Here is a 13,426-nt window from a genome sequence, read left to right on the forward strand (position 1 = left end):
CTATCAGCCATACCACAATTTGAGAGGCTTTTCGCAAGGACCTGAGAAGTTTCGGGGGTTGACCCTTCCACTTTTGGTTTTTTATTCCTTGCCTTCGAGAGGGGCCACTTCCGCTGCTTATAGTGGGGTTAGTGACAGTGTGTTTCAGTGGCTCGGCCGCTGGAAGTCCGTTCTAGCCAAGGACGTCTACCGATGATGACCTAGAAAAAAGGCTTTCAGTTTCTTGGGCTCTAGGAGCTTTCATTTGTCATTTCGCCCAATACTTTGTCACTCTACGTACTTTGTAGGGTTGGTTCTCGCCAAGCCGTCCCAAAATAAACTTATTTGCCATTACGTTTTGTCTGTTAATGTTGTGTAGTGGAGTCAAAATATGTTATTTCTGACGAATGAGCCCGCGAAGAAGACAGAAATAAATATTTTGACGGCACGAGATACAACAGGGCCTGGGTACTAGGCCGGGTGCACCATGGGTAGCCATATCGGGGGTATATAAGGCTGTGTATATCACGTGTACGTCATCTAGGCTTACGAACCACCCTCTCTTTGGTTTTTCTTTATTTTTGTTTTATTTATTTTTAGGAGCAACATATTCTCGATGACATTGTAAAGTCCCGTAGGAAGGGCTTTGAGCTTGAGCCTTGGTTCCTACCCAGATTTCCTGCCCGCATTTTTTCCCTTCGGGGTTTTTTTGGGCAGGTTTTTTCTGGCCTCCGTCTGACCGCATTTACTTCAGTTTGTAAGCGGTAGCTCAGCTCTGCTAGTTTTCAGTTTTTTCCCGTTTCTTATTTTATGTACTTGTACAGTTATCTCAGTTTTTGCACCTGCTCCTTTACTTGATATATTTAGTTTCTATGTATAGAAACTAGATCAGCTGTCCAGGAACCGCTCTTTAGGAGGTGACATAAGTCTCGTTTGATGCAGTTAGGTTGCAGGCAATGTTACAGACTTCTAGCCTGGGTCGTTATCCATTTGTTTACTTTCAATGTCCTGCCCTAGCCTTTTATGGCAGCCTTACGGGTTATTGGGCTACGTGCCTTGTTGGGTACATTAGTGGAGATAATTCCCAGTTTTCCTGGCACTCAGCCTCTGTGCTCCTGAAGTGTTCCCGGTCCCAGTTATCCGTTGATCAGAGTTTTATTAAATTTCCCCAGCCTAACTGGCAGCCTAACTGGCACTAAGCCTGCGTGCTTCTTTGGGGGACTCAGGTCGAGATCGACCAGTTGTAGCAAATCTCTCTTTTGCTTATAGCCTCTGTGCTCCTGCCGTGTTCCCTGTGCCAGTTATGCGTTGTCAGAGTTTTATTTATTAGTTTCCCCAGCCTAACTGGCACTAAGCCTGCGTGCTTAACTGGGTGATTCAGGTCAAGAGCGACCATTTGTAGCACGAGTTTTTTCTTTTTGTGAAAGCTAGTTTACGAGTGTTGTACATTAGGTATTCACCTGTAATCACCTATTATTGTATTTACATAAGTACTTTGTAGGGTTGGTTCTTGCCAAGCCGTCCCAAAATAAACTTATTTGCCATTACGTTTTGTCTGTTAATGTTGTGTAGTGGAGTCAAAATCTTGTTTTTCCACCCTGGTTGTTCACATGCCGTCAGATGCAGTCGGCTGTGACCTCTGCGCCAATGGTTTCAACTGCTTCTCCTAGTTTTTCGAACAGCATTTGCATCTCAGCAGTTTTACAAGGTGTTTTCTAAAGCACGCACTGGTAAAACTATAAACAACTGGATTAATGCTGGAGTTGAACATGGCCAGAAGTATGGTGACTTTATGTTGGTGGCTGAGTACCATCATGTTTGGTAATGATTGTGCCAAGCAGTACATCACAAGAACTGGCACCCAACAAATGGCATAGATTAAACTGACTGTTATCACCACTATAGTAGCTTTCTTTTTGCACAGTAAGGCCTTCTTCTGAAAAGAGAGATTTAGAGCAGTAAGTTGTTGTTTTTTGACCGATGCCATTTTACAATCGGCCACAAAATTGGTGAGGATAGGTGGCTCTAAAGGGCCTCTCCAACGTTTTGCTAACTTAAAAAGAGAAAATATAATAAGCTTTCCCTCCCCTACCCCTTCCATGCAATGTTGTGCCGCTGTTCGGTGTTCGAGCTACCTGTAGAAAAAAACAAACACCTGACAAGAGGGGAGGGGGAGGGGGCGTAAACCAGCCTCATTTTGGTCGGAAAACATGACAGTCGCCGTCATTCTACTATGAGTTTTAGCGAGAACGTCGTAGTGGCGAAAAAAAGTTATCAAATCTTAGAAGTTTTATCATTTTGTGATCGGGAGAGGGCTTAACTTCCTTCAATAAGGATAACAGTGTTAACCTTTCTGGTTAAAAAAGGTAAAATGAACCTTTCTAGGGTGTCTCACTACTTTTTTAGAATACGTGAGAAAACTTTAAGTCAAGTCTCTTCTACGATCGGTTGCCTAGTGTTTACTGATGGTGGCATACTTTGTTCCTTGTTTACATTGTCATTTTAAGAAAAGTATTGGATTGATGGCTCTTTCACTTTACGGGAGTAACAATATTGATCACATCGTTAAAGTGGAAGCGCCCGGGCCATAAGGGAGAGTACAGTTGGTCTGTAATTATGCACCCTATTGAAATTAAAGTGTTCATTCATTTATTCGTTCATTCATTCATTCACTCATTCATTCATTCATTCATTCATTCATTCATTCATTCATTCATTCATTCATTCATTCATTCATTCATTCATTCATTCATTCATTCATTCATTCATTCATTCATTCATTCATTCATTCATTCATTCATTCATTTATTCATTCATTCATTCATTCATTCGTTCGTTCGTCCGTCCGTCCGTCCGTCCGTCCGTCCGTCCGTCCGTTCGTTCGTTCGTTCGTTCGTTCGTTCATCCATCTTATTTGCGTGCTCAGAAAAGGCCGAGGTCTGGTTTCGAGAAAGTCATATTTCCTCTTTTAGAGCATAATTTTCCCGTTTTGTACATTTATGCCTTGCCGCATTCGCAAGGTATTTTATGAACTGCCCCACTGTCTTAATGTTGGCTAATAACTTACTGAGGTCGCACTAAGTGCTATAAAAAAATTGCTGTCGCATTTGAAAGCGGGTCGGTTGTCTTGTTGTACGCGAAGACATGACTTTCAGATATCTTTAGGCAGAGCAAAGTTAGTAGAGGGGACTGGTTAGGAAAGCCGGCAAACATCAAAGTTGAAAACAATGGTGCTGTAGTTTATGTTGGAAGCTCCCTAACCGTGCACAATCCTTTGTTTTTTGTTCACATAAATTAACTCACTTCTGACAGCCCTTGTGAAAATAGGAAAATGTGGCCCTATGATAATTGCGTTATTTCCGGTCGCCACCAAATTTGGCCCACAGGAAGTAGACAGTTGAAACCAATTACAGGGCTAGTTTCAGTCCCCAACCGTTGATATGCTTCACGCAACGATGTTTTGAAAATCACACAAAAATGTAGTGATTACTCACAGAAAAAGTCTGTTATCTTCCTGTTTTCATCCATAAATCAAGCTAAAGCACACAAAAATGAATTCGAACACTTTATTTATGAAAAAAAGCAAGGCTTTGACGATATAAACCCAAACTAAGAAGCATTTTATCGAATTTGATGAACATGTCGTGTTGCAGAATGAACTAACGGCGAAGAGCACGCTACGGTTATAAACCTTTTCTTACCTCGACTTTTGCATCTTTTTACCGGTTTATGATCCAAAAAGTTTTTAAATTCATTGTGAAGGACATATTTGGTTGAAATTCATCGCCAAAAGTATTTCTTGATGGTTAAAGCAGCCACAAATTCTTTACCGCGTTACCCTCAACACGTGGTGACGCTGAAGTATGCAAATTAGGCAAAAACCCTAATTTGCATAATGAGGTACCAACAGGAAAACATTAATAAAACATTCTGCATCCTTCAATATTTTTAGCTGATAGAGTACTAAAGTGATGACGTCATAAAAATGAAATTTCTGAAATTATGGGATTTGTCAGGATATTCTGAAAGAACAATGTCCAAGAGGCCTACTTGCCAAAAATGAGCATTTCGCGGTAAATTGTCTCTGAGATCGTAGCCCAGTTATACTCAGAAAACTCCATACAAACCCTTCTAATTTTTTTTGGGGTCGACCCAAAAAAAATTTAGAAGGGTTTGTATGGAGTTTTGTAAGCATAACTGGGCTACGATCTCAGAGACAATTTGCCCCCAAATGCTCATTTTCGGCAAGTAGGCCTCTTTGACATTGTTCTTTCAGAATATCCTGACAAATCCCATAATTTCAGAAATTTCATTTTTATGACGTCACACTTTAGTACTCTATTGGTGGTCTGTTTTGCTAGAACTTTAATCTCAATCCAAGTATTATTATTGCAAAATCACATTTTGTATTTGAATTATTGCATAAATAATGAGAAAATGTATCTTGTAAATTTTAGCAGTAAAGTATAATGGGCTTTCAGAGGGTAAAAAATTTTTTTGGAAAGTTTATTGTATGCCCTTTCAAGTGAGGTATAGCTTTTTAAGCTATGGTAAATAACAGCGGAGATATATTTTCTTTAAAATGTGTGGTCAAATTTGCTGTTTACGCGCCTGTCATAAATGAGTTAAGAGGGTCTGAATGGGGGGGGGGGGGGGGGGGGGTCCACTTGTCGGTTGTCGGTTAAAATTCAGTAATTTTGTCGGTAGTCGGTTAAAATTTTTGACCTTTGTCGGTAGTCGGTTAAACTTTTCGATTTTCGCCGGTTGTCCGAAAATTTCAGTTAATAAGTAAAAGCGCTTGTTAATTATTAATATTTTTTATGTATTTCACCCACTTTTCAAGACTTTGATCCCTAAGGAAAGAGTAAAACTTGCAAGAATGCATCATTTGATTGCGCCTAAACCGTTCATTAACTCTTGTTTTTTATGCAACATGAACGTTTATTTCATCATTGTTTGCCATTAAATGAATAATTAGTACTGATAAAATCACCCAAGCTTTTATTGTAAATGCGAACTTGGTTTCCCTGTCGACTTCAGGGCACAGTAAAAAGTAATTAATTAATTACTTACTGGGCTCTAGCCTTTTGGATACTTAAATTATCTTTATTGAAAAATTGCAAGGGATGACAGGCTGCACATCTATCCCTCTCATGTTTTGGTTCCAACAAGCATGTCCTTTGCCATGATTTTCCTTTCTCAAAGAAATAGCACTTTAGGTGGCTCTTTAAAATTTTGGCAAGATAGTGGTTGGTTTTGTATGTGATTCCACTTTTTCATTAATGCTTCTTTTTTATAGACACTAACGGCTGGTATTGTGTCACGAAAGGCGATATTTCAGTCTTTTTCTTCCTGGTTGTTTTTTTTTTCAGGAGCGCTGCCTTCCTTTCTGTGAGTTTTACTTCTAATAGCAATTTTTCTTTCAAAATTGTGTGGCTAGCCTCTGTCCATCAAGCGCTTTTGAAATCTGAAATACTTCCTCAGAGGAGTTTGTTCGTAGGATTCTCAAGGCTTCTCGTTTGTCAAACAGGCGCTTTAACAATTGGTGGGTGATAAGAGGTGAAAATGGATATACTTTAAGGTTTCCGTTTCAAATGCGTCTTTACGTCAAGGATAGCTTTTTCTCATTTTTTCGCTGAATGTTGTACCTTGGTGTACAACCGTTTCTAAAAAGATGTCTCATTTTCAGATCTTTCGGCGGTGAATTTCATAGTAGGGCATGTAAGTTTACTTGTTCCGCGAAGAAAGCTACGATGTCTGGTTTACTTATGTCCCATAGGGAAAAAATGTCATTTATGTAGCGTTTTCAAACAGTTGGTTTAAAGACGGGACGGTTTTGCTTAAACTTTGTGTTTCGATATGTGCCATGAAAATGTTGGAAAGGAAACTGCTGTCTTTGTGCTCATCGCGGTAACGTGGGTTTGTACTGATAGTTCTTTACATTAAACCGGAACGAATTCTCTTTGAGGATTAATCTAAGCAAAAAACGTTCGGTTTTTTCACCTTTGACTCTTCAATAACATTTATAAAGTCGGTAGCATCTTTAAGGTGTGACTTTGTGATTTTGATATTGGCTGTAGCAATGTACCTGTATCAACACCAAAAAAAGGAAATTCTTTCCCTTAGGCCATCTGATGAGTCATAAATTTAAAGAGGTTACATACTTCCTCGAGGTAACGGTTAGATTAAATACAAAATGCTCTTTTTTCTGGAAACAAATATTGATAATATCAGCCCATGTCGGTAGTCGGTTAATATTTTTCCTGTCGGTAGTCGGTAATTTTTTACTCATTTTGTCGGTAGTCAGTAATATTTTTCGCCCTTTGTCGCTAGTCGGTTAACCCCATTCACACCCTCAGTTAATGCGATGTTTCTATTGGTCAGTAAATTCAAAATGATAGGAATGCTATTGAACGTTGTGAACGGTCAGGTCCAAAAAAGCACACAAAATCATATAAAAAAGAGTCAAACGCGTTTCATAACCATTCCACTTTAATAACTATGTGCAGAGATAGCCTTTGTAGCTGGTGGTAGTCGAGCTCCAAAGAATTACGCGCCAGCTAAAATGAGGTCATGCCAGAGTGGGTTGTTATTAATAACACTTACCGCTGCTGTGGACGGTAGAGCTGGGGTTACCTCAAACCACAGCTTGTAAACCACTCTTGAGTACAGATAGCTCATTAAACTGATGGGTACGATTCCAGCCACTACACTCCACCCAATACTATAAACTATTGGAAAGATCTGACCAGGCCATTGCTCACCGCAGGTCTCTAGATCCGCCCTGTAAGTCAAGACAGCAAAAAGAGGAACATTCCAAAAGAAGCCGAATAACCAGCAACCCGTGATGATGAGCTTCAGCTTAGTTTTCGTGAGTGTTGAGCGAGTGGCCAGCGGCTGTACCACTGCTTGATATCTGTAACAAAAGAGCAAAAAGAAAAAGGAAATTAAGAGCATATAGTAAAACCCCGCGACTAAGAACCCGCATTTTCCAAAGTTAGCCTAAACAGGTTCTTATATGCATGGTAATTAGCACAAATTTAGGCTATTTAGGTTCTTAAATAGGTTCTTATTTTCTGAAGAAAATAACTACATTGAAGCTAAAAATATTCAGTGGTATTCAAATTTCTTATGGGAGCTCAAGAAAATGAATGTCAAATTTCACAAAGTTACATCTTACACATGTAATTTCAGAATTTTAGCTGTGTAATCACAATTCTTGTAAAATTTGACATTCACTTTCTCTGACTTCCATGAGAAATTTTCTTTGGTGTTACTACAGATGATTTATGACATCTTTAGCCCTTGAAAAATGTAAAAAAGAATGTAATATTATTTAAATTATTCTGGTACAAGGTTTTTGTCCACTGTAAATTAAAATTACTTAATTTCCTGGTGGATTCCGTCTTACCCCTTTTTTTTACCATGAGTTTTTGGGCTTCCTGGGACTGGGGAATATTCGGAAGCTGTCCTTTATAACTTGAAAACTGCTCATGAGAAGGCTGCGTTACCTGCGTGTTTTGCTAACTTATATTTAGATGGAAACATAAACAATTCACCTTTCAATGGAAATTGCAACCAGGTTACCCACGGATACTGCAGCCGCTGACCATGTCATTGTTCCTCCAGTTATAAACTTGCAAAGCCACATTCCTGTTGTCCCAGACGGGTGCTGGAATGTTGGCCCAATGACGAACTGTATTGCGACAAACACTGCTACTACCATATCAGCTACGGCCAAGTTAAGCAAAAGCATGTTCATAGGAGTTCTCATGGACTTGTTCAAACGGATCACTAGAACCACTAGGGTGTTGCCAGCAAGGTCCATTAAAACCATGATACAAAATGCTACGTTGAGACAACTGTATTCCATTTTATACCCTGATAAAAGAAAAAGCATATATTTTGAAGCAAGACAGAAAAAAATCCCGCAAAAAAAAAAAAAAAAAAAAAGGCGCGGGGAGTGGGGGGGTTATTAGCAGCTTCCTGCTGGTCCAATTGGGTGAGGATTCTTTCTTGTGAAGACACCTCTTATTATATCAATCAAGAGATCGTAGTTTTCTTAAAAAAAATTATTCAATAATTTTGTCTGGATCCCATAATTTATATATATTTTCGATTTGATTAGAAGAGGCAATTTATATTCACAAGAGCCATAATCGGTCTTGATATTCATCGTTGTATTTTCAAGATAAGAACCTATTTGAACTTCAAAGCTCAATTCTTACGTTTAAGCCTACACGTTCTTAATCGGGAGGTTATCAAAGGTGGGATTTTAATTTATTGCCAAGAATAAGTTAATCAAAAAGAGCAATAATACAAACACCACTTCTAGTCAACGCTCGTTTTGTGGCACAATTAAACAGCACGATAGGTTATCGTGTTTACAAAAATACACTAGGGGACATTTGTGTAAAGGTGCTTTGCAATGACTATTCAATAAAACAAACACAAAACAAACAAAAAGACCCAGTGGAACAGAAATAAAGATATTCTTGAACAATTGCTATCAAAAAGTTGACAAAATCAATTCCAGGGGGGTGAAAAAAAAAACGACAACAAACTAATAGACTAATAACAGGAATAAGGATAATATTGAAAGGGGAAAACAAAATGGCACTGAAGTGCCATTTGGGTGGTGTGCTGTTTATTCGTGGTCACAACAGGTGTTGTTGTTAGAGCGGACTCCATATGCGATTTTACGTCTCTGTTATTGAGTTTAAGATATATATTGAGAAACGTGGTTCCTCAATAGCTTTGTAGTTGTTAAAAGTTGATTTTAGTTTTCAAAATCATACAGTTGGCCCGGCAAAAAATAAATGCATTTCAGACGTACTTATTATTTGATATAAGTGTGATATGCTAGCATTAACGATCAGAATCAAGCTACTTTAGAGCTACAGCTATCTGTCTTTCTGATCCTTTTTTGTGAGTATCAGGGAGTTGTAGAAATAGATACCTGGAACGATTGTTGTTGGAATAGATATGGGTACTAATTACAGTTTCAATTTTTTTGGTTTACCGTTTCGTTGATCAAATTGCCTTCAATACTATGATTTCAATGACAGTCATGACGAGATTCATACGACTTTGAAATTCACTACAGGGAGGAAGTTTCGTTTTCCGGTGTCTCTGTAAAAAACATAATTACGATTCAATCATAGCCATCAGGCCTGAATTGCTGCTTTTCAGGGTCACGCCATTCAAAATAGATCAAATTAAAAATCAAAACCGTTCACGAGATAAAGTCCAGAATCTGGGAAATGAAAGGAGGTACATATACAAAGACCCTCGCCAAGATTCAGGTCAGAGGAATATTTCGTATACGACATATCCGAAGAAATGTTTTACCCAAACTTATAGAGATTTGTATGGAGACGCCATGCCGGTGCTCACCTGGATGAGCTCGAACATGGCGGACGGAAACCAACAGAAACATCTGTTACCGAGTTTTGCTACAAACGTGAATTTATTTTTCGAGAAACTCGTAAACATTAAAGTAATACTTTTTCTAATACATGAACTGTTTAGATAGCAAAATTTCCTGAAATAAGTCATTTTTTTTAACCCAGGTGACAGCTCTCTAGACTGCCATGTAAATGGCGCGTCAAACAAAAGCTTAAAAATTTAAGCGTACTCTATCACAAAACCAAGAACCTTTTTGAAGCGAAAATTTGTATAAAAATTAGTTTTCAGCTGCTCTAATGCATCGTGAAAGTAAAATCTCGGTAGGATCGATAGTTTTTTAGTTTGAATTTTGATGGCGTCATGTGAAAACCAACAATAACCATTAATCTGTCATGACTTGTGTGCTTTGCGTCACCGATGGAAGACGAGCTGAGACCAAAGACAGATGCTATTTGTATCACTAGTAATAATTGACACTACAGCTGCCCCCGCTGTGTATATTCTCGGTCAATAGTATTCTTGGTCGCTGTGTAGCTCTTTGAAATATACCGATTTTCACACATATTCCATATAATAGGTGAGATAAAAACAGGAAACGCAAGGTTCCATGCACATTTTCAGTTCGATTTACACAGCTTTTTTCAAACCATAAGAAAAAATTCAGCCAAATCAGGAATATGCTACAAATACGTAAATCGCAGAACCTCGCGAAGGATTTCGGGGGAACGGCAATTAACGGCAATAGAAAATTTATAAATCTAAAAATTTTAATCTAGATAAAGAAACAAAACAAACCTGCAATAACTAAAAAGGAAAGTAAACAAAAAGAAAAAAAAAATAAATGAAAAGAAGCGAAGAGAAAAAGCTTCTGCCCGGAATCGAACTAGGGACCTACGACGCGCCGGGCCATACCATGGCCACTAGGCCACGTGGAACACGATGAGGAAATCGTCGAAAATATATTATTAAAACCCTTTCCCCTAGAACTTTCGCCAGCACGACCTGTATAAAGTTGATCGAGCCCTATTAAACAAGAATCCAAGATATTTTTTTAGAAAAATGACTGCTAATTAGACAGTGAAAACCCAACGTAAACGCATTTCATCGCACTGTAAAGAACGGGGCGGGTTGTTCAAAGCTGGGTTAAGATAACCCAGGGTTAGTGCGAAATTTGAATTCAGATATGAAAGCTTAAAAAGCAAATTCAGTTTAATGTTTTTTGTCTGCAATTTGATGATTGACTACTCTAAAAAGATTAGAGAAAATTATCGAAGAAAATGCTTTTGAACAAGAGAAAAAGAAACTCGGGTTAAATCTAACCCTGGGTTAGCACTAATCGGCCCTCGAACAACTGGGCCCTGAAGCCCAACTAAGCCGATACGATATAAACTCGTCTCCGAGCAAAACGTGTTTTGTTACCGCGACTTACATATGAGCTTCTGGGACCGAAAACGCGAACTTACCCTTATATGGCTATGTGGAAGAGAAGCTCAGAACACTAGCCTAATCACCAATTAACCGACTGCTGCTTCTGCCACGAACACTGAGATACAGTTTAGAAAATAGAAGTAATTGATTATGTAACTGAAAAGGAAGCAGCGTACTTACCATGGAAACTGCGAGGTACTGTTCTCTTTGACGCAACCAGCAGTCAAATGAAAGTTATGCTGCTTGTTAGCTCTAATCAATGGTCAATTTTCTGTAAGAGTCATAGAACCGTGAAGTCTCGACATTTTGACACTTTTCCAATCGTGGGGTAATGAACCGTTTACCCACTACATCATTCTTTCTGTTGACATTTGCATGAAAAAACGATCTTTGATCCTAGCGCACTTGCAAAATGGATTTAAAATAAGAAGGCAGTCTTTGCCAAATCATTGTTATTTTATCAGAAGATTATAGTTTTTGTTCGATATTAGTCAAAAGTAAATCAACTGCGGTAAAGATACAGTCCAGTTCAGAACATCAGGCTAAATTTCAAAGATACTCCCGGCGTTGTTTAGCATTGGTCACTCAGTGACGACCCTTACATAATGGAGACCGCAAGAAAAGGATAGGGCGATTTTGAGTATTTTTAGAGTCGGGGGTATTCATTTTTAGTGCCTATTAAAAGCCATCTGTGCATGGTTTAAAAAAAAAGCCATCGTTTATGATTTTTTCAAAAAACTGTTATGAATCATTAAAATAGTTTGGAAATGAATTAACTGACGATGAATGGCGAGATTTAGAATTTTAGACCAGACGTCACATTTCCATGTTCAGTTTAGAAAAAGACGCGTTATTCATGTTCACTGAACTGGGAATGGACCCGAATGACGTAGGTGTTTTGTTGGAATAAACTTCCTTCGTGGAAACTGCGAGGTACTTGTTGTGGAGTATTTAGAAAGTTATTTTTAAGACAGATCTATCTTATCTTTTAAGTTTAGTTTCGATTTAGTTTTTGTTTCATTAAGTCTTGTTTTTATCTACGTACTGTTTTCCTGCTTTGATCTTTTGTTTTTACTTGTACTTGATTTTATGCTTAGCTCGCGAATTTACTTGTTGCGGGGGACATGGGGGTTTACGGTATAAGGGTTTTTTTCATGCGGTATTTCGGTAATATTAATTTTAACGTGCGGTATTGCGGTATCATCTAGCTCTGCGGTATGCGGTTTTTCATCATTTTGGCTGACGAGAAACTCGCGCCTGCCCGTTCTCTCTTTCGCCCACTCCTTCCAAGCGCCTGCTACGCAAGCTACTTAAAAGGGGGACGGTACTGCGGTACTGGGTACCCCCCAATATTCCCCTTTATTAGCTGGATAAGTGGGTTGTAAAACAAAGTTCTCAGCTTAGATCAGTCACAGAAATTATCTGTTCTTTTCAAAAGGCCAAGTCGCTTTCCTATATTCGATACGGTTGTTTAAAAATAGTAGTCTATCTTTATGCCACGTAGTTTAGTATCGGCTACAGAATCAAGTTAAACCTCAACTATTCTACATTAAGATTTCTCCCGTTCAGGCAGTTAGTCCCAAACTTATGCTGTAGACAATCGCTTGCATGCAGGGACGAGAATCATCAGCAAACGCAAACGCAACTTACATATGAGCTTCTGGGACCGAAAACCCGAACTTACCCCATGGCTATGTGGAAGAAAAGCTCAGAGCACTAGCCTAATCACCAATCAACCGACTGCTGCTTCTGCCACGAACACTGAGATACAGTTTAGAAAATAGAAGTAATTGATTATGTAACTGAAAAGGAAGCAGCGTACTTACCACGGAAACTGCGAGGTACTGTTCTCTTTGACGCAACCAGCAGTCAAATGAAAGTTATGCTGCTTGTTAGCTCTAATCAATGGTCAATTTTCTGTAAGAGTCATAGAACCGTGAAGTCTCGACATTTTGACACTTTTCCAATCGTGGGGTAATGAACCGTTTACCCACTACATCATTCTTTCTGTTGACATTTGCATGAAAAAACGATCTTTGATCCTAGCGCACTTGCAAAATGGATTAAAAATAAGAAGGCAGTCTTCGCCAAATCATTGATATCGTTTCAGAAGATTATAGTTTTTGTTCGATATTAGTCAAAAGTAAATCAACTGCGGTAAAGATACAGTCCAGTTCAGAACATCAGGATAAATTTGCAAAGATACTTCCGGCGTTGTTTAGCATTGGTCACCCAGTGAAGGCCCTTACATAATGGTGACCGCAAGAAAAGGATAGGGCGATTTTGAGTATTTTTAGAGTCGGGGGTATTCATTTTTAGTGCCTATTAAAAGCCATCTGTGCATGGTTTAAAAAAAAGCCATCGTTTATGATTTTTTCAAAAAACTGTTATGAATCATTAAAATATTTTGGAAATGAATTCACTGACGGTGAATGGCGAGATTTAGAACTTTAAACCAGACGTCACATTCCCATGTTCAGTTTAGAAAAAGACGCGTCATTCATGTTCACTGAACTGGGAATGGACCCGAATGACGCAGGTGTTTTGTAGGAATAAACTTCCTTCGTGGAAAAAATCATATCGTTAGGCCGAAAAGTCCCAAGTACATGTT

The 13,426-nt window shown here is 38.7% G+C and overlaps 1 protein-coding gene across 1 annotated transcript; it reads right to left on the reverse strand.

The window, feature by feature from the left end:
* Positions 1-379: 379 nt before the first annotated feature.
* LOC140937310 (QRFP-like peptide receptor) lies at positions 380-7,852 on the reverse strand. Its single transcript, XM_073386856.1, has 3 exons — positions 7,539-7,852; positions 6,586-6,895; positions 380-1,915 (listed from the first exon to the last, which is right to left on the reverse strand). Exons 1-3 carry the CDS (start codon positions 7,850-7,852, stop codon positions 1,646-1,648), a joined length of 894 nt encoding a protein of 297 aa, XP_073242957.1. The 3' UTR covers positions 380-1,645.
* Positions 7,853-13,426: the final 5,574 nt, after the last annotated feature.

Source organism: Porites lutea, chromosome 5 (assembly GCF_958299795.1).
Source record: "Porites lutea chromosome 5, jaPorLute2.1, whole genome shotgun sequence".
Taxonomy (NCBI): Eukaryota; Metazoa; Cnidaria; class Anthozoa; order Scleractinia; family Poritidae; genus Porites; species Porites lutea.

What these genes read in the sequence shown, in the direction of transcription:
- LOC140937310 (XM_073386856.1), bottom strand. Translation starts at nt 7,852, where the DNA reads ATGGAATACAGTTGTCTCAACGTAGCATTTTGTATCATGGTTTTAATG. An exon ending in GTTGCAATTTCCATTGAAAG is followed by an intron (nt 6,896 to 7,538) that starts GTGAATTGTTTA and finishes CTTTTGTTACAG; the next exon opens with ATATCAAGCAGTGGTACAGC. An exon ending in CTCTACCGTCCACAGCAGCG is followed by an intron (nt 1,916 to 6,585) that starts GTAAGTGTTATT and finishes CTCTCTTTTCAG; the next exon opens with AAGAAGGCCTTACTGTGCAA.